The sequence below is a fragment of the Lampetra fluviatilis genome, chromosome 74 (assembly GCF_964198595.1).
Source record: "Lampetra fluviatilis chromosome 74, kcLamFluv1.1, whole genome shotgun sequence".
Classification (NCBI taxonomy): Eukaryota; Metazoa; Chordata; class Hyperoartia; order Petromyzontiformes; family Petromyzontidae; genus Lampetra; species Lampetra fluviatilis.
In genome coordinates, this window is record NC_136348.1 from 2,692,230 (window position 1) to 2,714,765 (window position 22,536).

Sequence of the window (22,536 nt, forward strand, 5' to 3'; positions counted from 1 at the left end):
GTTGATGCCCAATGCTGCTAATCCTGCATCATGCACGGGCAAAGTAGCACTAATCACATATCTGCATTTCCCATATCCCCTCCCTTGGATGCTGCTAATCCTGCATAATGTATTTACACTTACACAAGTAGTACTAATCACATACCTGCATTTCCCATGGGTATGCTGGATTCCTCTTGATATGCAAATTCTTTTGTCAAGGCGCCTCCTCCCCCCCCCCTTCCAACCCAGCTTATATATATGCTCCAAGCACGTGTGCTGTTTCATTCAGACGCTGTCGCCTCGACAGACCTGGTTTCACCTGAGGACGGCTACTTGCGTTGTGGCCGAAACGTCGTGAGAATTATTTTATTATGTTTTATTTTTATTATTTTATTACTTCCCTTCTACGTGACTTTACCGAAAGAACCAAGAAGATGAATCCCTGCAGTCACGAAAGCTTTAAATAGAAATTTAACAACCCTAATCAAACCAATCTCTCATCGCGCTCCCACGTGTTATCGGATTTACAGCGTGTGGGTTTGTCGTGATTATTCTGAGTTTTACTCCACGTGCTGGGAGCTTCTTCAGCAACTAAAGCGTAACGTCGGACGTTGTGCGGAAACGCACGCGGTGACAGCCCGAATGCAGAAGGGGGCGCTGCACAGCACCACCACAGCGCGCAACTCGCCGTCCCAGTAGACGTCTCTAATTGGGAATTTTGCTGTCCTTGGCAGGTCCTCTACTCCTTTTTCGGTGAGTAATGCACTCACTGACAATTCGTGTTCTTCCGTTTCGAGGGACTCGATGCACACTTCTGAACCAATCACAAGGAAAACCTAGCATGGCTAACCAACGCCAAGAACCACATCTGTATCATTTCGGGTGAGATTGACAATGAAACACTTTCACAGAGGTCGGGAGTTTTTTTAAAGGGAATGTTATGCTGCTTTAACCACCGCCAAGCGTGTTCTTGCCGGTTAGAGCACGAGTTTGTGCGTTCAGTTGTTCCTGAATAACACGGAGGCTCCCTGAACAGAACGGCCTGCCAGCTTGTTGTTATCGCTTTCTGCCCCCAGGCATCGTGCCGTCGAGTGTGACGCTCAAGGCGTTCCACGTGTCCTCGCGAATCTTCCTACTGTGGGCCGTGGTGCACAGTGTGAGAGAGGTACCGAAATTATAAACGCCTCCTTTGAACTTAAAGCTTTTGTGACTGCAGGAATTCATGTTCTTGGGTCTTTCGGTAAAGTCACATCGATAGGTTCAAAGAAAATAACAAAAAACTACGACGTTTCGATCGCAACACAAGCAATCGTCATCAGGAGAAAAAATAGCAGGAAAGCTGCTGAGGCAGGATGTTTTAAATCATCCTGCCTCAGCAGCTTTCCCGATATTTTTTCTCCTGATGACGATTGCTTGTGTTGCGATTGAAACGTAGTTTTTGTTTATTTTTTGTTATTTTCGTTGAACCTATCTATGTGACTTTACCGAAAGACCCAAGAATATGAACGCCGCCTTTCTACCATTTGTCTCTCCACGATGTTGTTTTACATGACCCATTGTCCTTGATGGAGTGCATCTTAGCTTAACTAATTCTATAGATGAACACGCTGAGCCAATTTTTACAGTGTCTCATCATCAGAATAGTTAGGCTATAGTGAGCCAATGCTTGTGAGCTGCCATGTGTACCCTCTCTGTGGGATATGGACCCTGCGAAATACATGTCCCCAAATTTTTCTCTCTATATACAAAAATATTTTTTCTCCAACTTTTTGGTCTCATGGACTTTTGGGAGTGCTCATTATCAGCAGAATTAGTAAAATACATGCACACTCTGGACTGGTTTCGACATTCAGTATCTCATCAACACCCATACTCGGGTGCTGCGATATAACGATATATCACATATTAGATCCACAATAATCGTGTTTCTGTTTTTCTAACGATCATCATATTGCAATCACCGTTGCTCATCCTACTTTTCTAAACTATTTTACTTTCTGAGGTGGCAACATAGAAGTCACGTGAGATACGAGAGGCTTGAACTGATTTAGATGGAGAGATACAGATGTACCCCGATACACGTTAATTTAATTTACGGTGATTCATTATGTTCGTCATAAATTAACACATTTTTATTTCTCGTTTGTCTAAATTATATAGTAAACCCTCGCTATGCGCGCATTCTCGATTCGCGAGTTTCGCATATCCGTGAGTTACTAAATGTTTACCGATTCCCTATTCGCGACACCGGGGAGGTATGCGCAGAATGTTACATTGGAAACTGCGAACATTTGGCACGCCTCATCGGCTGCCCGCTTAGTCCTCAGCACTTGCAGCAATCCCGCTCTATACTCGCTATTGTGCATTTTGACTTTATACGTACTTAGTCTATTCGTTTATACATATTGGTGTAAATGAGTCGACTGTGAGGTCCATTAAAAATAAGGCGAATGCAATTGGATAAAGTGTATGCGGCGAGTGCTCCCCAAACACCTGCCATCTCCCGAGGGAGTCATCCTCCTGAATTCTTCACCACCACCTCCATCGTTGTCAAATGATGATCAAACGTAATAAAAACACATTGTTCTTTTATAATGTATTATTTACTTATTATCATTCTTATTAAACATTTACCATCCCCCCCCCCCGCCCTCCAAATTATCGCTCGTACTAGGGACGTCACCCCATTTTTCCCCATTGGAACGAGGTTTCTGCATTCGTGAATTCTGCATTCGCGAGCGTTTTCAAAAACGTAATGCTCGCGAATTGTGAGGGTTTGCTGTACAATCTTGGTGGGGTGAAATTTTTTAAAACTAAATGCGCGTTTTGTCGTTTGTACGTTCGTGCATTTAATACCGTTCCAGGCCATTCTGGCCGCCACCATTTGTAGCTTCACCACGTGTTGTTGACAAGCCGGGTAGTGCAAACTACTGTACCACCATGCTTTGAACTGTACGTACTGTAGGTACAGTACTCCCCAACAGGGGGAGGAATACGCTCCTCCTGCCCCTCCCCCACCCTCCCTGTCAGCCCCCAACCTCAACACCTCACAACCACGTGTATGGCAGTTTCAAGTTATAATGCAGTGTGTTATTAATCCCTGTATAGTTTTTCTCCATATTTAAGTATGAAAATATCTTAGTATATGTTGAAAAGTGTTATTTTAGTAGGCTTTGAATCAGAAAATATTTTCTTAGGAACGCATCTTTGGTTGAGGTACTGGGATATATTTCAGTTTCCAAGTGTGTCTCGCTTAACGAGCGAGATGCATTCCACGAAACTTGCTCGGTAAGTGAAAATTCATGAAACGATCGTCATTTTCCTATTGACCCCCATGTTAAAAGCTGAGATAAGTTTCAGCCCCAACTTTTTCCACTCTTGAACAACGTTAAATGTGTAAAGGAGAGCCGACACAAGATTGCAGGGGTTTCGTCTTTTAATCCTTTTCTCCCATCCACACCTGTCCCCAGCCGTCCCAATCTCGTTCCCGCCCATTAGGCCCCCCTTTCCCACCCGTTCTCCCCTTATATCTACTCGATCACCCCTCCCACTAACCCTCCTATTGGTGGAAATCCTTCCCCTGACACCCCTACATCACCCCCCCCCCCGGAGAAAAAAAATACCGTCCTCGGTTCTGCCTCCTCCATGGACCATTTAAGTCTCCCCATGCCTCCCCCCACTGACAGTGACGACAGCCCTTAACCCCCGCACAACCATACAATGCAATATAACACAACAAAATCAATTGCGCGGCCTGCCCAGGTCTCCAGCCAGCGTCCCGTAACAGCCCGGACATCCACAGGCAGCAGATGACCGTGGCGGCCCCCTCCTTCGAAGGCCCTCTCGTCGCGGTCCCTGGTTCGGTGGTGCCGGTGTCGCCTTGCCTGGCGCCGCTGTCTCTCCGGCCCCCGCTCGTGCCACCGCTTTGTCAGGCCTCACATGGGGTGCTGTAGGTGACAAGGGAACACAGGGCACCGAACCCCCTGCCGGTCGGCGCGTGGTGGTCGGCCACCTTAGCCTGGGTAGGGATGATGATGATGATGATGTTGGCAGTGATGTTGGTGGTGATGTTGGTAAAGATGACGGTGGAGAGATGTATGGCTTAAGGCGGGTGGGGTGTACAAACCATCGTCGCTTACCCAGTTGGACCTGGACGCACTGCGGTCGGAGTGCTTTAATGACCTCGACCGGCCCTTTCCAGGGTCGGTGCAGCTTTGGTGAGAGGCCAACCGGCACCTGAGGACAGTGTAGCCATGCCTGGTCCCCGACTTTAAAGGGCTTGGCTGTCACTGTCCTCTCCCGTATCCGTACATTACTCTCTTGGCTCGTGGCCGATGCGGCCTCAGCGGCTTGGCGGGCCTCTCTCAAATAAATGAGGGAGGTCTTTAGTGCCTTCGGCCATGCGTCAGCTCTTGCGGGAATGTCCATCAGCTGCACCTCAATAGGCGGAACGGGATCCCGTCCGTACATCAGGAAAAACGGCGAGAACCCCGTCACCGCGTGCGGGGCCACCCTGTACGCCACTAAGACCGATGGAATGTGGAGGTCCCAGTCGGAATGGTTTTCGTCCACCACTTGGGACAGCATGGCCGCTATGGTGCGGTTAAGCCGCTCTACCATCCCATCGGTCTGGGGATGATACGGAGATGTTCGGACCTTTTTAGTGCCCAGGATAGAGCAGACGTCCTTCAATAGCTGTGAGGAGAAATTCCTGCCCTGATCCGTGAGCAACCGTTCCGGTGCCCCCTTATCAAGGACATAGCCTCCCACGAAGGCATCGGCGATGGTCTGTGCCGTTTGGTCCGGGAGGGCCCACGCCATCGGCCACCTCGTGCAGTACTCGACTCCAACCAACAGGTATTTTTTTCCCCATGGCGTGACTGGCAGTGGTCCCAGGATGTCCAACGCAACCAATTCGTTGACCCTGGTCACCGTGATGGGCTGTAGGGGCGCCCGGCTTACCCGGGGTGGCGGCTTTCGCCGCGCACATTCGACGCAGGTAGCGACCCATCGATGCACGTCAGCGGTCATACCTGGCCAAAAGTACCGACCCTGTAATGTGTACAGTGTCTTCCGGCCCCGCCAGGTGCAGCAGCTGGCGGCCGTGTACGTCCATAACCAATTGTTGACGCAGCGACTCCGGAACTACCAGGCATCGCCGGCACCCTGTCGGGTCCCATCGCATGAGGAGGTCCTCCCATACGATGTACTCCTCCCCCCCTGCCTCTGCTGAGGTGCGTAGCGTTTGCAGTGGGGCTTCCTTCAGCTGTAGCCGTCTCCAATCGTCCAAGGTCAGCCCCAGGTCGTGGTCGGTCAGCTGGACCTCACCCTGTGCGCTCTCCGCCATGCGTACGGGAGCGATGACCGTCCCCTCCGGCCTCGCCTCCTTGCAGCGTGCCCCGCCTGTGGTGCATGCACAAGGGCCCTGGGGTGCCAGTCGGGACAATGCGTCTGCGTTGGCATGTCTGGTCCCTTTGCGATGCACTACTTGGTACCTGTACTCCTGCAGGCGCTCTATCCATCTGGCCAGCTGGCCCGAAGGCTGGTCGATGCGGAGCGAATACTGCCAGGAGTTCCCTACGTGTGACGCAGTAGCGCTGCTCCGCTGATGAAAGCACGCGACTACCGTAGGCGATAACCACCTCCCGATCCTGCTGGACTTGCGACAAAACACTGCCGATGCCCACATCGCTGGCGTCCGTGTCCAGGATAAAGGGGAGGCCAAAATCCGGAAAGGCCAATGGTGGTGCATCTGTCAGACGTGAGCGCAGCTGCTGGAATGCCTCTTCCTCCAGAGGGCCCCAATAAAACCTCTGGTTCTTCGCCGTCAACACGTGCAAGGGCTTGGCAATGGTTGCGAAGTTGGGTACAAACCGGCGGTAGTAAGAAACGAAACCCACAAACCGGCGTACCTCTGGAACCGTTGTGGGAACAGCCCAGGCCCTCACGCAGGCCGTCTTTTCTGGGTCTGTAGCCACTCCAGACTCACTGACGACGTGGCCCAAGTAGCGTACCGACGACTGCATAAGGTGGCACTTCAACGGCTTGAGCTTCAAGTTCGCGTTCCGGAACCGCAGGAATACCTGACGTAATCGGTCAATGTGTTCCTCGAATGATCGGCTGAAGACAATGACGTCATCCAGGTAGATGAGGCACGTTTCCCATTGGAGGCCTGCTAAGGCCAACTCCATTATGCGTTGGAACGTCGCCGGCGCAGTCTGGAGGCCCATAGGCAGGCAGTTGAACTCGAACAGGCCCTCTGGTGTCCGGAACGCTGTTTTAGGCCGGGAGTCCGCGTCTAGTGGGACCTGCCAGAACCCGGACAATAAATCCAGCATACTGAAAAAATTTTCTCCTGCCAGTGCATCCAATGAGTCGTCGATACGTGGTAGGGGATATGCGTCGGCCAGCGTGACGGCATTGAGGCGTCGGAAGTCCACACAGAATCTCAGTGACCCGTCTGACTTCTTGACTAGGACCACTGGTGCCCCCCAGGGACTCGAGGATGGAGAAATTATGTCGGCCCGCAGCATCTCCTGCACCGCTTGTTGAATGTGCCCTTTTTCCATTGGGCTCATTCTATATGTGTTTTGGCACAGGGGTGCGGCATTTCCCGTGTTGATGTGGTGCTGCGACAGATTTGTGCGCCCTAGGTCGAACGGTCCCCGGCTGAACACGTCTGAGAACTCATGCAATATCGAGTGCAGCTGCTGTTTCTGGTCGGGCGGCAATCCCGGCTCAGGCCCCGTCAGCTGGTCCATCCACGATTCGGCCCCTCTGTCCTGGGACTGGCTGATGCTGCCTACAAGCTCGGGCTCTGTCCCTGGGGCTCCTAGTGACAAGGGACTAACGTGGGCCAGAACTGTTCCCTCCTGCACCGTCGCTGTTCTATCGGAGGTGTTCAGCACCTGAATGAACAGATGCTGGTTCCTCTGTACAATAGTTTCGGCTCCCACCAGCGCATGGCGATCCATGGCAGCTGACGCCGGAAACACCAGGATGGGTGAGTCTGGTCGGGCTGTCACGAGAGGGGACCGATATCGCAGCGGAATTAGCATCTGGGCTGCCGGGGGAATGGAGACAGACTTACTGACCAGAGCCTGCACGTAGGGTACACCCCGGCTGGCCCTCTCCGCCTTTAGGAAATGGAGATGAGTTCCTTGGACTTCCACCCGCCCATTGGCCAGATCGATTTTCATTGGCATCCGCCTCAGAAAGTCCGTCCCCAACAGGCAGGGTATGGGCAACGTTGCGGAGACAAGGATGGGTCCTGCTACCGAAAGCTGCCCAATCTGTATCGGGGCTTCAACCTGGCTCAGGAAGCCCATGCTGCCTCCATTTGCTGCAATGACCTACACACACTTACAGACATTGACCCACACACACAAAGACATCGACTTACACACACATACATATGGACTCACAGACAACGACTTTAGATACACACACACGGAGTTACACACACACATGGACAACAACAACCGCCATTCGCCACTAAGTGGCGGTGACGTCACCACGACGCTTGTGCCAGGCTATGTGCACCTTGAGGCCACGTGAAGTGTCGAACGCCCACTGGCAGGAGGTCACGGGGCAGATCCAGATGCCACAGGTCGACTGAGACGACTGGCTGATGCACCACCTGTGACCCCTACTGTGCCAACTAGCTCCGCTCATTGTTGTGAGCGTTGCTCCTCCGCCCTCCGTTGTTGTCGGAGGGCAACTGCCTCCAACTGCCCACTAACGTCTTTCACGAGCCTCCTCCACAGAGGCCGATCTTGACACCGCTGGTACCAGTTATCGGCAAGTCCACTCAGCTCCACATCCTCCTGTACCTCATCACTCCATCTCTTCTCTAGCCCGTGCCGCGCCTGTTTAGCCCCCTCGATCCGGCCGAACAAAAGCTGTTTAGGCATGCGGAGGCTGGGCATGCGGGCTACATGACCCAGCCAACGCAACCTTGCCTGCCGGAGGAGCTCACTAATGGGACTTTGTCCAGATCTTTCAAGGATTTGTGAGCTCCTCACACAATCCAGCCAGGTTAAACCCAGGATGGATCGTAGGCAGGCCAGCCTAAATGTTTCCAATTGGCGAAGATGCTCCATGAGGGGGGTCCATGTTTCGCAAGCATAGAGAACGGAGGGAATGACCATCGCCGAGAAGACCTGAAGCTTCGTGCGGAGCGACAGACTAGGTAGCTTCCACACAGCATTACGCAACTGATGAAAAGATTTCCCCTCCCCCAGGACTTCACAGAAATGCTCAGCAAATCTGCAAACCTGTTCCTGGTGGTCGGAGATCACCGTTTTTTCCCCTAATGATGGTAATTGGTGTGGCGCTGCAGGTTAATTTTTTGATGGAGTTAAATAGGGATTTGTGATCGCGGGCCATTGAGGCAGACTCCATCTCAGCAACCTGCGACCACCACCCATCCTTGCAGCATCTTACGGCTCTCCGAACCTCCGTGCGAAGGCTGTGGTAAGGCTCCTCATTCTCTGACGTGGGATGCTGTAGATGATTAGAGTGGGCCTGTCACTTTTTCTCGGTCATCCTGAACACCTCCTCTGTCAGCCAGGGTCTCTGGGGAGGTCTGGACCATGTACCCAAAGCAGCTATTACAGCTGCCTGAGTCACAGTCCTAAACCTCGCCCATTTACCCTCGACATCTGGAGGAGTGGGGGACGATGCCAACCCCAGCCGCAAGCGATGATGAAATTCTCGCAACTTTCATCACCTAGCTGAGACCAGGCCACCTTAGGTTTGAATGGGGTCCTGGGTCTACACCCACCACCGGAGTGGAAGAATGGCAGGCGCATCTTACAGATGACAAGTCGATGGTCAGAGGGAAGATCAGCTCTCTGGTAGGTCCTGGTATCAAGGACATGGGCCCACATCTGCTGTTCCATCACTATGTCGTCCAGCAGGAGTTCTTGCTTGGACCCGGCATGCATCCATGATGTTGTGTGGATGTGCTGGTGCCGGAACAGTGTGTTGGTAATTACAAGCCCATGGGCTGCACAAAAATCTAGCAGCCTCCTGCCGTTGTTATTGGGCTGATCTGGCCCATGCCTTCCAATCGCTTCAGACCAAGTGCCAGCATCATGACCAACTTGGGCATTGAAGTAAAACAACAAGATGACTCTATCCCGAGGGACCACTTTAGCTTGCACCTGTGACAGGCGGTCATAGAAGGCATCTGACTAATCGGCCTTGCCTGCATCCCTCCATGGATGTTCGTCTTCGGTGGGGGCATAAGTAACCACGATCACCACTCCTCGCCTCCGGTTGATGGGAAGGCGAGCCCAAAGTAACCTGGGGCTTACAGCTTCCCACACCTCACCGCCATGCTCCCACGCCCCCTTCATTCTTTTGTTCAGAAGAAAAGCCACTCCCTGTTGTTTGGTATTCTCCTGCCCCGAGTAGAGGACTGTCCACCCCTCATGGTGGCAGGAGCCAGAGCCGGTCCACTGGACCTCATGAATACCACAGAGATCCAGGCGGTACTGTTCCAGCTCCCGACAGAGGAGTGGCAGCCTCTCATCCGCAGTGAGCGTTCGAACATTCCACGTGGCCATCCGGTAGTGGCTTTTTGTTGTTTCTAACACACACACACATGCACCTACACACACACACACAAAGAAATGGACTTACACACTCACATGGAGGCACACACACACACATCGACTGACACACACACACATTGACTCTCACACACACACATGGACCCTCACACACACATCGACTCATGCACACACACATAGACTTTCAGACACATATCGACTGACACACACACACATCGACTCACACAAACAGACACATCGACTCACACGCACACATGTACTTAGACAGACATAACCAATTAAGAAATGTACTATTTTAATTGTAAAATCTTAGTTGTCTACGCATACACAAAACATGCACACATCGACTCACGCACACACACATGGACTCACACACACACATCGACTAAAACACACTCATGGACTCACACAAACAGACACGTCGACTCACACATGCGCACATATCGATGCAGACACACACATGATAATTTAAAATAGAAGTAACCTAATTGTAAAATATTAGTTGTGTACACACACAGCACGCACACACATTGACTAACACACACACAGCGACTGACACACAGTGATATAAACACATGTACACACACATCGAGTCGCACACACATCGACTGATACACATGTAATGAGTGGCTCCGACACAGTAGAACTTCAAGTTATTTTTTAATAAATTCTTCGGTACAGCTTCAGGTTCTCTCTTTTTCGCTGCGGATGTTAGCCACTTGGGTGGCTGCGCTGCCCCGCGCCACGTGGCGCTCACCCGCTCACCAACACGCCGCTGGCTGATGACGCGCTGGGAGCGGCTGAGCGACTGAAAGTCGAGCCGCCACGTGGCAGGTGGAGATGCGGGGCAGCAGCGACGGGGAGCTCCTCTTGATCTTCACACACCGACCCAGCACGCTGCTGCACCCCTGGCTTATATTCACCTCCCGGTGACTAAGCCCCGCCTCCGGCCACGCCCCTCTTGGAACCTTCGGGAACGTTCCCGAGGCTTCCCTGGAGGATCCGCCCCATCAACTTTACCCCAGATATAATCTCTACTGTAGATAAGCCGTAGCTGTATAACCAATGTATGCCCCACAATATTACGGGAGATGGTGCTCACATTACATCACCCACCCCCGTGATGAAAAATCTTGCCGTCCCGGCTAAGGAAGGGTAAAACGTAATATATAGCGCCATCAACACCAAGTATGGAACAACTGGAAGTAGAAGAAGGAACAAAATGGTAAACACTATATGCATGGCAACAACGCCTCGGAAATTTAAAATATCACACAATTCAGAACCCAGGACTACTCAAGAAAACTGCGACATTCTGGACCGTGTCCGCATAGCCGGCCCATCCGCCAGTGGCAGAACAAGCCAAGAGACACCGGCCGGTGGAAGGAGTGGGCCAGGAGAGGGCAGGACAGCCGGATTCGGCGCAGGTGGGCACAGCGGGACAAAAACCTCCTCCAGTCCTTCTGTCTCAATTAAGGGCGATGTGGGTGGCAAAGAAACAGACTTCGGAAGATCACCTTGCACAGGGGCAGCAGACCTGTTGGCCACTTCAGGCACCGGGATTCTGGGATTTTGAGATGACGATGGCCCAACGGGAGCAACAAAAAGTTTCATTCGCTACGGGTGAACAAACCAACGCCGGCGACCGTGGCGAACGTGGGCACACTGAGGACGCAAAACCTCGACAATCGTCACAGGGCCCTGCCATGGTTTGTGGAGTTTGGGAGAGGTGCCCATGGACACCTGGGGGCAATGGAGCCATGCCGTATCCCCAACCGACCATGGCATGTCGGTTTTAGATCTCTGCGTACAATGCTCATTCCGAGCCTGGGTCTTAGAAGTATTCAGTCTGGCAGCCTCCCACGCCTCCGAAAGGTGCCTAAGGGACTCTTGGATGTGGTCAGAGAGAGTCGACGTAGGAGGTCCGACCGGGGAACCCAATTGAACATCAACAGGCAGCACGTTCTCCCTCCCATAGATGAAGAAGAATGGCGAATATCCCGTCGAAGCGTGAGGCGCCATGCGGTAGGCCGAGAGGACGCAGTATCTGCAGATCCCAGTCAACCTGCCGCTAATTAATTGTCTGGCACAACATTGCGGACAAGGTACGATTTAACTGCTCAACCATACCATCCGTCTGAGGGTAGTATGGAGACGTAGAGATCTTACGTGTAACAAAAGCAGTACACACGTCACACAACAGCTTCAAAGTGAAATTCCTTCCTTGATAGGTGAGCAACTTTTCCGGCGCCCCTTTATCCATCACATAGCCATTCACAAAGGCGTCACCGATGGATAAAGTGGATTGATCTGGCAAGGGCAACACCACAGGCCAGCGGGAAAAATATTCCACGCCGATGAGAAGATATTTATTCCCACGAGGCGTCAAAGGGAACGGGCCCAACCCATCTAGGGCAACCAATTCATTGACGCGCATGACAGAGATGGTATGTAAAGGCGGAATGTAATGCTGCCGGGCACACTCAGTGCACGCTCGAAGTGCACTAATGATGTCAGATGTCATACCCGGCCAATAGTAATCCCTCTGAAGGGTATATACTATCTTGCCACATTAATAACCCCTCATGGGCAAAAACCCGACCCTCCTTGCCAGATCCTGACTCACCCGCGAGCGAGCCAGCGAAATCAATATGGGCCCCGACGCACGAATATCCCCAATGGCGATACACGCGTCAACCTTGCCAATGATGCCAATACTACCCCCGTTAGCCGCAACACAAACATCATATACCGGGCGAACATTCGACGCAGGAATCGACAACAATTGAAAAATAACATCGGAAATGATCGTAGCAGATGCCCCCGTGTCAACCAAAACGCGTACATCAACAACCTGAATGGTGGCAGCGACTGTCGATGATCCCATCGCCGCAGCAACAACCCTACGAGCCAATTTCCTCCATTGTGTCTGCGAAGCCGGCCACCTCTTAGCAACGGTACCCGAGGCCGATCCATACACACACATCGAGTCGCACACACATAGACTGATACACATGTAATGAGTGGCTCCGACACGGTAGAACTTCAAGTTATTTACTAATCAATTCTTCGGTACAGCTTCAGGTTCTCTCTTTCGCTGTGGATGTTAGCCACTCGGGTGGCTGCGCTGCCCCGTGCCACGTGGCGCTCACCAACACGCTGCTGGCTGACGGCGCGCTGGGAGCGGCTGAGCGGCTGAAAGTCGAGCCGCCATGTGGCAGGTGGAGGTGGCGGTGTAGCAGCGACGGGGAGCTCCTCTTGATCTTCACACGCCAACCCCACATGCTGCTGCGCCCCTGGCTTATATTCACCCCCCGGTGACTAAGCTCCGCCTTCAATCCCACGCCTGGTGATGCACGTTATCCACCCAGGAGCGCCTCACAGAGGATTGTGTTGAACCAATGTTGCTAAATCCATAATATATGTTTTTTGGGTTAGATCGCGTAAATATAAGTGTATCGTTAAACCGGCATCACCTGACACAGCTAATTAGTAAGGTTTGTCACATAAACAGAACATGCCAATTCGTTACTAGTCCAGCACACTGGTGTGTTGGTAAGCAAATCCACAAAAATTATAATTGTAGTACGATGTTTCGCTAGTAATTACAACTAGCATCATCAGACGGACTGCCAAATTTGTGGAGAATCCTGTTTCGTTCCTGAAATAGAGGGATAGATGTGATGGCGTCACTTGCGAGCCCTTCACGTGTGAAGGGAGGGATTAATGAATCTTATCTATGCCCCACCCCCTCTCTATCCTCCCGCCGCCGATCTCCCCCTGCGCAGCAGTCGTTTATGACTCTTGGGCTACGCCCATTTCTACCCTTGAGAAGCAGCCTGCATCAGCAGCTTGCCTCCTACATTATATAACCTCTTGTTGCAGCAGCTCTTTCTCCTTTGTCAGCAGTTCCCCTGCTGTGTTGGTCTCACTTGATGATGGTTGCGTGTGTTGCGATTGAAACGTCGTGATCTATTATTTTTCTACCGACGTGACTTTACCGAAATAACCAAAGAGTATGAATGCATCTTCTTGGTTCTTTCGGTAAAGTCACGTAGAAGGAAAATAATAAAATAAAACATAATAAAATAATTCTCACGACGTTTCGGCCACAACGCAAGCAGCCGTCTTCAGGTGGAGAACAGGTCTGTCAAGGAGAGCATTCAGACTCTGTCTCCTTGACAGACCTGTTCTCCACCTGAAGACGGCTGCTTGCGTTGTGGCCGAAACGTCGTGAGAATTATTTTATTATGTTTTATTTTATTATTTTCCTTCTACGTGACTTTACCGAAAGAACCAAGAAGATGAATCCCTGCAGTCACGAAAGCTTTAAATCGAAAAGTATGAATGCATATAAATTATGTTGCTGAACTTGTGAACTCCCAGAAGGCCGTGTAGCTGACAGGTTGTGTACAAAAATGCGTGGGGTGACATAATAGGAAGGAGGGAAAGTGCCGACTTATTCTGTTGCTTATGTTCTCAGCAAAGATGCTTGTGATTACTCTGTGTTGTATATCAGATGATTTTGCTTTGAGCTTTAAAAGAGGGTCCCTGCCTAAAAACATCTGGAAGTTCACCAGCATTGGTTCAAGCAGAGCCTGACTGAATATTGAAGCCGTTTTTTATTGTGTTGAACCAACGCTGCTGAAGTTATACCCTCCCTGAAGGCCATGCGCCTGATGGGATTTGTAAAAAAACACTTATTACACGCTTTCTTTTAACTCACTCTGTCTGTTGTTGTTGTCGTTGTTATATCCTCAAATCTTGTAACTCAATTTTAACCCACTTCCCAATGTGGTATCGACTGCAAACTTGGTATACTTATGTCATACTGATGACAATACTCATGATCAACGTTTTTGGGTTTAGATCGCGTTATTTATAAATGTGTCGTAACCCTCCACCACCCGACACGGCCAATCAGCGAAACGTCGTACTCAAATTGTAAATTGTTGTGGTTTCACGCTTCAACACACCGGTGGGCTAAAGCAGTGAACTAATTGTCTTTTGTCAACGTGACACTTTTTTACTGATTGGCCGTGTCGGGTGGTGGAGGGTTACGACACATTTATAAATAACGCGATCTAAACCCAAAAACGTTGATTATGAATAATATTGGTCGTGAAAGCCTACGTGTTAAACTGATGACAATACTATATTCTATCATAAAAAAATAAAAATATATATTTTTAAACTTTATTTTTTATATGTTATGTTTCGGCTTGGGTCTAATTGTCCATGGTCAACTGACATTGCCTGTAATTGGCCATGGTTCCTTATGCTATGGCAAGCTTCGGGGCCACTTCCTGGAGTCGTGGAGTTCTGCCATTACTAGTACATTTCATAAAAGCATGTTTAAAAAAAAAGTTTTTTTAAATATTACTTTTTTTTTTTACATGAACCTCAAGGCAATGTAGGCAGAGGCCTGCATTGCGATATTTGTTCCCTTTATAATGACCATTGACGAGCAGCTTGTGGGAGGAAACCGGAGATGATGCTTCACCTCGCAGCTCCACAGACACAACACAGCACCTCCCCAGCCTCGGAGGCAGTCACCTGCACGTTTGATACATACCAGCCTCAAACCCTGCTCGGACGATTTTGGTTGATATGGGAAGGCACATTTTGATTGCCCACGTAGCCCCCCCGTGGGCGTTACGCGAGACGAATTCTGCCCAGGGGTCCGTGTTGTCAGCCTCACTGGCAGTGATCATTGGCCAATGATCTCTGATGGCCACATTGGCTGAGAATGCAGCATGTGAACCTGAAGTGCAGACATCATACGATTAATAAATTAGTGGCACGGGTTAGGCCACAATGGATTTGACCAATTTGTGTCTTGAAAACCCTCCACCACCTGATATAGCCAAAGAAAAAGTAATGTGTACTCGCGTTTAACAGGGTGCCGATTATTTTTTCCTCTGGCTAATACCGTTAAAGTTAGAGAGCAATTCGATGAAAAACGTTTCACTAGAAACTTCGTCTTGCATCATCAAGACAAGATCCAGATGAACAATACAGAAAGTCAGAATATCACATCACCCTTGAATGGCCTAAACGAAAAATCTATTGTGAATAGCATACGCGTGCAGTCTAGCACACGTGTATATAACCTGGCCGCCTGGCTGTTGTGCTTGACTGTTGCACGGAGATTGTTTTCACCATTGTGGGATCCCCCCCCGCGCCGAGTCCCGCTCCCTGGTGCGCTGTTGCTGCTGCTGGTGACATCTGCTACTGCTGCCACTGTAGGTGCAGAACGAGGAGAGCACGCTGCTATTCATCGTGACGTGGATGGTGACGGAGATCGTGCGCTACTCCTTCTATACGTTCACGCTTCTGCAGTACATCCCGTACTGCGTCAAGTGGGCGAGGTGTGCGCCACACTCTCCTGAGCCTCCTCCAGCGTGGCTTGTCACAGGTTACCGCGAGCCAGTTTGAGGAGACTGTGAGAGTTGTGGAGTCTGTCACCTCTTGATTTGATTTGAGTTTGTTACCCCATTGGGTTGTTGTATTACATGTGCGCTATCCAGGAAGTTATAATATCAGATCATCATTATGTTGCCAAATCTATACATTGCATTTGTAAATAAAGAGCACTGCTCGACTGGAATTCTCTCCCACTATCGCATTTCTCGAGCTCGTAAAACCATGCTGTATTCAACGAACCTCTTAACTCTTACAACAATAATCGCGCTGGTTATTGCTGGCCGTTTGACAGTATTGATCAGTGTCCAGCAACTGTAAAAAAAAACGAACCGTATTCAACATTCTTCGTCTCATCAGCAGTCAGGCTTGTTAACAAATGCTGCATGGATTAGCAAGACGACTCCATATAAACTATGGAACTCCCGATGTGCGCAATGTTCACCATATTGTACAAAAACTCGTCGTGTGTTGCGATAGAGCATTACGGGTAACGGTGGTGAACAACAAGCGAATTCATGCACGACACCGGGGGCAGCGCCTGACGCCCGCGGCATCTCGCGGCTGCACAAGTGCTGATGAGCCCCCGTGTGTGCAGATACTCGTTCTTCATTGTGCTCTACCCGTTGGGTGTGCTGGGCGAGCTGCTGACGATCCACGCGGCGCTGCCCCACGTGCAGCGCAAGGGGCTCTACTCCATCACGATGCCCAACGCGCACAACTTCTCCTTCGACTACCACACCTTCCTCATTGCCATCATGATCGCCTACGTGCCTGGTGCGCTTGGCCATCACAGCTGGGGCTGGCGGATAGCAGTGGGGGCATGGAAGGGGTGCTATACCGACAAGGTCAAATCAATCAGGTCATCCCGCACACGAGTGCCTCTCATGTGACCGCATTCCCTCCAATGTTAAATATTGCCGTGCACTCCAGTAGTGACCCCTGTGCCTCAGCAAGAAGCCCCTGGGGTTGATTCCACCAGAAATGGGCCACTCTCTGTGGAGTTTGTGCTTCTCTTCCTCTGTTCTGCATGGGTTTCATCTGGGTTCTGCGGTCTCCTCTCATTGCTAATCCCATACACAACATGTCACTGGTATTGGCCAAAGTGTCTAAATGCTGAAAAAGTACTGTACCTGCAAATTACTTCAATTGGGATTACGCACAGCAGTAGCAGTGCCAATATTGCCCACTTGCAATGAAAAACTTGAGACTCAGTGAGGCTTTCCTGGATAAACAAGCATCATAAGAATACAATTAGTTAAAATCGATTAATATGCATGAAATTGTACGTATTAAAATTAAATCTAGATTTGAAGTTTTCTTGACTGCAGGGATCCATACTCTTTTGTTCTTTCGGTAAAGTCACGTAGGTATAAAATAAAATAAATCACGACGTTTCGGGCGCAACACAAGCATCCGTCATCAGGTGGGACACCCATAGCAAGAAACAATTGCTGAAGTGGGCAAAAGGGGTGCTTGTGTCAAGAGGCTATATAGGTAAGAGAGGGGGGGGGGGGCGGAGCCAGGGAGGAGAGATAGAGAGGGTGGGGGTGTGGGGTAGGGAGGATGGGGTGCTGCAAGTGCGGCAAAATTCCGGGGCTAGGAAGTAAGCGGGGCTGGGGGTAGGAGGAAAATAAGCACAGCAAAATGCCGGGGCTGGGAAGTAAGCATGGCTGGGGGTAGGAAACTAGCACGGTAAAATCCCGGGGCTGGGAAGTAAGCGGGGCTGTGGTTAGGAGGCTGAAGAAAACTGGAGATGCAGATATGAAGGCAAACTATAAAGCAGTTAAGGTTTTACCTGGTTAATAACATAATTCCAATGATTGCTCAATTTGTATCCATCTTCTCGGTTTAAGTTATATCTATGTTTATATATCTGGATGGCTTCATGAACAAACCTTTGATAGTAGCCGGAAGGTTTGCAGAGCACCTTGGTCTCGGAAAAAACGATATCATGAGAGCCCACAGCGTTATAGCAATGGTCAGCCACAGCGGAGGTATTAGTCCTGCCGTGTTTCAGATCTGCCTTGTGCTCGCGAACACGGTCCGATACATGCCGTTTCGTTTCCCCAATGTAAGAATCACCACAGGAGCAACTTAGTTTGTAGAGGAGAAATAGGTTTGCGAATAATGCGGTCCGAGTACCCATTCATCTTGAGGGCCTGGTGTACGTGTTCCAGTTCACTGGCTAGGTGGTGTTGGTCAAAAATGCAGTGGACCCTATGGTGTAGTGTTTTGATGAGGGAATTCTTCTGTGCCGGATGGTGGTAGGAATCAGGTTTCAGATAGGAATCTGTGTGGGTGGCTTTCCTGTAGACAAAGTGTCCCAACGAGCCATCAGGTCTCTTCTCGAACAAAACATCAGGAATGGTAGCTTATCATCCTTCTCCACTTCCATGGTGAATTTGATAAATGGGTGTATGGAATTGATGTGGTTGAGAAATTGGTTCAGTGCTGGCAGGCCATGTGGCCAAATGACAAAAGTCATCCACATATCTCTTCCACAAGGAAGGACGTAGGGTGGATGTCTGGATGGCATCTGTTTCAAATTTCTCCATTAAAAAACATTTGCTATCACTGGTGATAAGGGGAAACCCATAGGGGTACCTTCATTTTGTTTGTAGAAAGTAAGGCAGTGCCTAACCAGAGTAGGAACATCAGCGTTCAGTCCATGTTGAACTAAATCTTCAATTACAGTGAGGGAAAAAGTATTTGATCCCCTGCTGATTTTGTACGTTTGCCCACTGACAAAGAAATGATCAGTCTATAATTTTAATGGAAGGTTTATTTGAACAGTGAGAGACAGAATAACAACAACAAAATCCAGAAAAACGCATGTCAAAAATGTTATAAATTTATTTGCATTTTAATGAGGGAAATAAGTATTTGTCCCCCTCTCAATCAGAAAGATTTCTGTCTCCCAGGTGTCTTTTATACAGGTAACGAGCTGAGATTAGGAGCACACTCTTAAAGGGAGTGCTCCTAATCTCAGCTTGTTACCTGTATAAAAGACACCTGTTCACAGAAGCAATCAATCAGATTCCAAACTCTCCACCATGGCCAAGACCAAAGAGCTCTCCAAGGATGTCGGGGACAAGATTGTAGACCTACACAAGGTTGGAATGGGCTACAAGACCATCGCCAAGCAGCTTGGTGAAAAGGTGACAACAGTTGGTGCGATTATTCGCAAATGGAAGAAACACAAAAGAACTGTCAATCTCCCTCGGCGTGGGGCTCCAGGCAAGATCTCACCTCGTGGAGTTCCAATGATCATGAGAACGGTGAGGAATCAGCCCAGAACTACACGGGAGGATCTTGTCAATGATCTCAAGGCAGCTGGGACCACAATCACCAAGAAAACAGTTGGTAACACACTACGCCGTGAAGGACTGAAATCCTGCAGCGCCCGCAAGGTTCCCCTGCTCAAGAAAGCACACATACATGCCCGTCTGACGTTTGCCAATGAACATCTGAATGATTCAGAGGACAACTGGGTGAAAGTGTCAGATGAGACCAAAATGGAGCTCTTTGACATCAACTCAACTCGCCGTGTTTGGAGGAGTAGGAATGCTTCCTATGACCCCAAGAACATCATCCCCACCGCCAAACATGGAGGTGGAAATATTATGCTTTGGGGGGGGGGTTTCTGCTAAGGGGACAGGACAGCTTCACCGCATCAAAGGGACGATGGACGGGGCCATGTACCGTCAAATCTTGGGTGAGAACCTCCTTCCCTCAGCCAGGGCATTGAAAATGGGTCGTGGATGGGTATTCAAGCATGACAATGACCCAAAACACACGGCCAAGGCAACAAAGGAGTGGCTCAAGAAGAAGCACATTAAGGTCCTGGAGTGGCCTAGCCAGTCTCCAGACCTTAATCCCATAGAAAATCTGTGGAGGGAGCTGAAGGTTCGAGTTGCCAAACGTCAGCCTCGAACCCTTAATGACCTGATGGCCAACTACAAGAAACGTCTGACCTCTGTGATTGCCAACAAGGGTTTTGCCACCAAGTACTAAGTCATGTTTTGCAGAGGGGTCAAATACTTATTTCCCTTATTAAAATGCAAATCAATTTATAACCTTTTTTGACATGCGTTTTTCTGGATGTTGTTGTTGTTATTCTGTCTCTCACTGTTCAAATAAACCTACCATTAAAATTATAGACTGATCATTTCTTTGTCAGTGGGCAAGCGTACAAAATCAGCAGAGGATCAAATACGTTTTCCCTCCCTGTATATAGCCTCTCGACACAAGCACCCCTTTTGCCCACTTCAGCAATTGTTTCTTGTTGTGGTTGTCCCATCGAATGACGGACGCTTGTGTTGCGCCTGAAATGTCTTGATTTAATTTATTTCATTTTATACCTACGTGACTTTACCGAAAGAACCAAAGAGTATATTAAAAAGCTATTATTTGGACTCATGCCTCTATTATGTGTTTTTATCTCAGTAAACTGACTAAATGTGACAAAACATACGAGGAGGGTAGACTGATGCCATGCTTAGTCTGTCATTCGGTGGTTATGTTTCCAGCTGCTTCCACCTCTCTGCTGTCGTCTGCTTCATCCCCTGCCCGGTCCCTTCCCCTGGTGTGTGTTGATCCGCAGGCTTTATTCAGCTCTACGCGCATCTGTTGCGGGAGAGGCGGCTGGTGCTGAGAGTCGTGCAGGAGCACAAGGTTGACTGAGCCTGGCCGCGCGGAACCCCCCGACCTCAATTGTGACCCCGACCCCGCCGCGCATGAGCTCGCGTGTGTTTTGCATGGTCCCGCGGAGAGTGAGCTCCTACTTGAATTGGACAAGTCACGTTTGGCCTTCTGAGGCGACTTTCCAACGTGGGCACACAAGAGAATGATCCCTCCTCTTGTAACTGAACAATGGAGTACACCTCGTTGTCATAGTAGTGGTAGGCCATGTGTTCTGGCGCCACGGTACAAGATCATAATATTTGATAAACTATTGGCAAATGTCTTAATTGGAAAGAGACTATAGCAACATCGCCCCCCCCCCCGACTTGTCAGATGCTAATGCCCATTTGTAGGCCTGTGCTCTGGGCACCTGACGCCGCCGCACGAGGACAGCTGCCAGCGGGATCCCTTGAGTTAGACTGCGGCAGGGCTTTGGAATGGTGGAGATGAGATGTGAAGTAAGGCGGTCTGAGTTCCCGAGGTATTTAAGCAAGTGCTCCATCAATGCAAATCCATACACTTAATTGGTGGTCTGTTTAAACGTGGCTGCATGTGCCATAGGCAATAATTGTGGTCTGCTTGCAAGGACACAGGAGGATAAGGAGTCGGTGCAGGGGTGGCATGGTTCGCAAAGCTGATCCGTGTAGCTTCCCCTCTCCCAGAGCCGCCATGCGGTACGGTTAGAGACGAAACGAGGCTTCTTGGTTGAATGCTTTCAAAGGCAGCTTTTACCTTCTCATGCAATGGATCCATTTCATTGTTGAAATTATCTCCGGGTTGTTATTTATTACAGAACACTTTGGATTGCTGATTTATGCAGTCTATTTCTCAAAATATACGGATTCGATGTGTCCAAGGAGTTGTGCTGTCATGTTTTTTTACTCTTGAGTGTCTAAGCAGCAGTGCCACTGACCCGGTCCTTAAAGGCCGCAGAGGCTTTCCGGTCTTCATTCTGTCTGAGATCTCAATTATTGAATCTCTTGAATAATTATCTTAACCAGACCCAGTTTTCATACCGTTTTCAGCTGTACACTAAGCAGTTGAAGATTTCGAGTTGCAGCTCTTGAGAACCAGAGTTGTGCCCCGAGGTTTTCCTAAGACCTAAGTCTTCTAGGGACATTCGAATTCCCGATTTTTATCAGTTGTATAATAGTAATACAGGCATACCTCAATTAGCACGACCCCATAGAACACTGATTCATTATAGCTCTCTTTGTCCTGGAGAACATTTTTACGAAAAAATTAAGAAAATTCAAAAATCGAAACAGTGCTCAGGAGTGATAACACGCAAGAGTGCTGGCTGAGGAAATGTACCCGCCCCAATCATTGTCTCAGCCAATGAGAGTGACGCACGCTCTTAGCTAACCAGACCCCACCCCCCGCAATTCATTACGATTAATAGTCACGATTACGTATATATTTTTGATATTACAGGTGTAGTGGTGTACTTGGAGACACACACTCTGGAGTTTGAGGCAACACGTTTATTAACAACTTTCCCTCACGAGATAACTCTAAAAGTATACTGGTTCTATAGTTAGGTGTGGCTACACTGTTAACTATGTGAATAGCGAGTTAACTACACAAACGGGTCACTGAGCCTAATACGCTGCCTGACCCACGATGCCGAGCGAAGACCGAAGACTCGGAGACGACGAGGCGCAGGACCCCAGGGATTCATACAGCAGGCTCCCGGCTCCCCCTCACGAGCGCTCGAGCCCCCTTCCGGGCCCCCTTGCTACCCTGTCTCCAGGACTACGCCCCCTAGGGCCTGCTCGCATGCCGCACTCGCTCCGGCCTCCCGAGAGAGGTTGCAGGCGCACAGCCGCACTCCTGGGGTAGTAGCTGGTGCTGTCTAGTGCCATCA

General features: G+C 49.7%; 3 protein-coding genes across 3 annotated transcripts in view; 2 read left to right on the forward strand and 1 right to left on the reverse strand.

Annotated features, from left to right (window-relative positions):
* The window catches only part of LOC144953332 (uncharacterized), a 446,639-nt gene that overhangs the window by 171,317 nt on the left and 252,786 nt on the right, over positions 1-22,536 (forward strand).
* LOC144953325 (uncharacterized) overlaps positions 1-22,536 on the reverse strand; it is a 378,709-nt gene that overhangs the window by 148,173 nt on the left and 208,000 nt on the right. The window lies entirely within an intron of this gene.
* Positions 12-20,669, forward strand: LOC144953330 (very-long-chain (3R)-3-hydroxyacyl-CoA dehydratase 2-like). Its single transcript, XM_078883894.1, has 6 exons — positions 12-32; positions 717-735; positions 1,059-1,147; positions 15,810-15,931; positions 16,582-16,760; positions 20,590-20,669. Exons 1-6 carry the CDS (start codon positions 12-14, stop codon positions 20,667-20,669), a joined length of 510 nt encoding a protein of 169 aa, XP_078740020.1.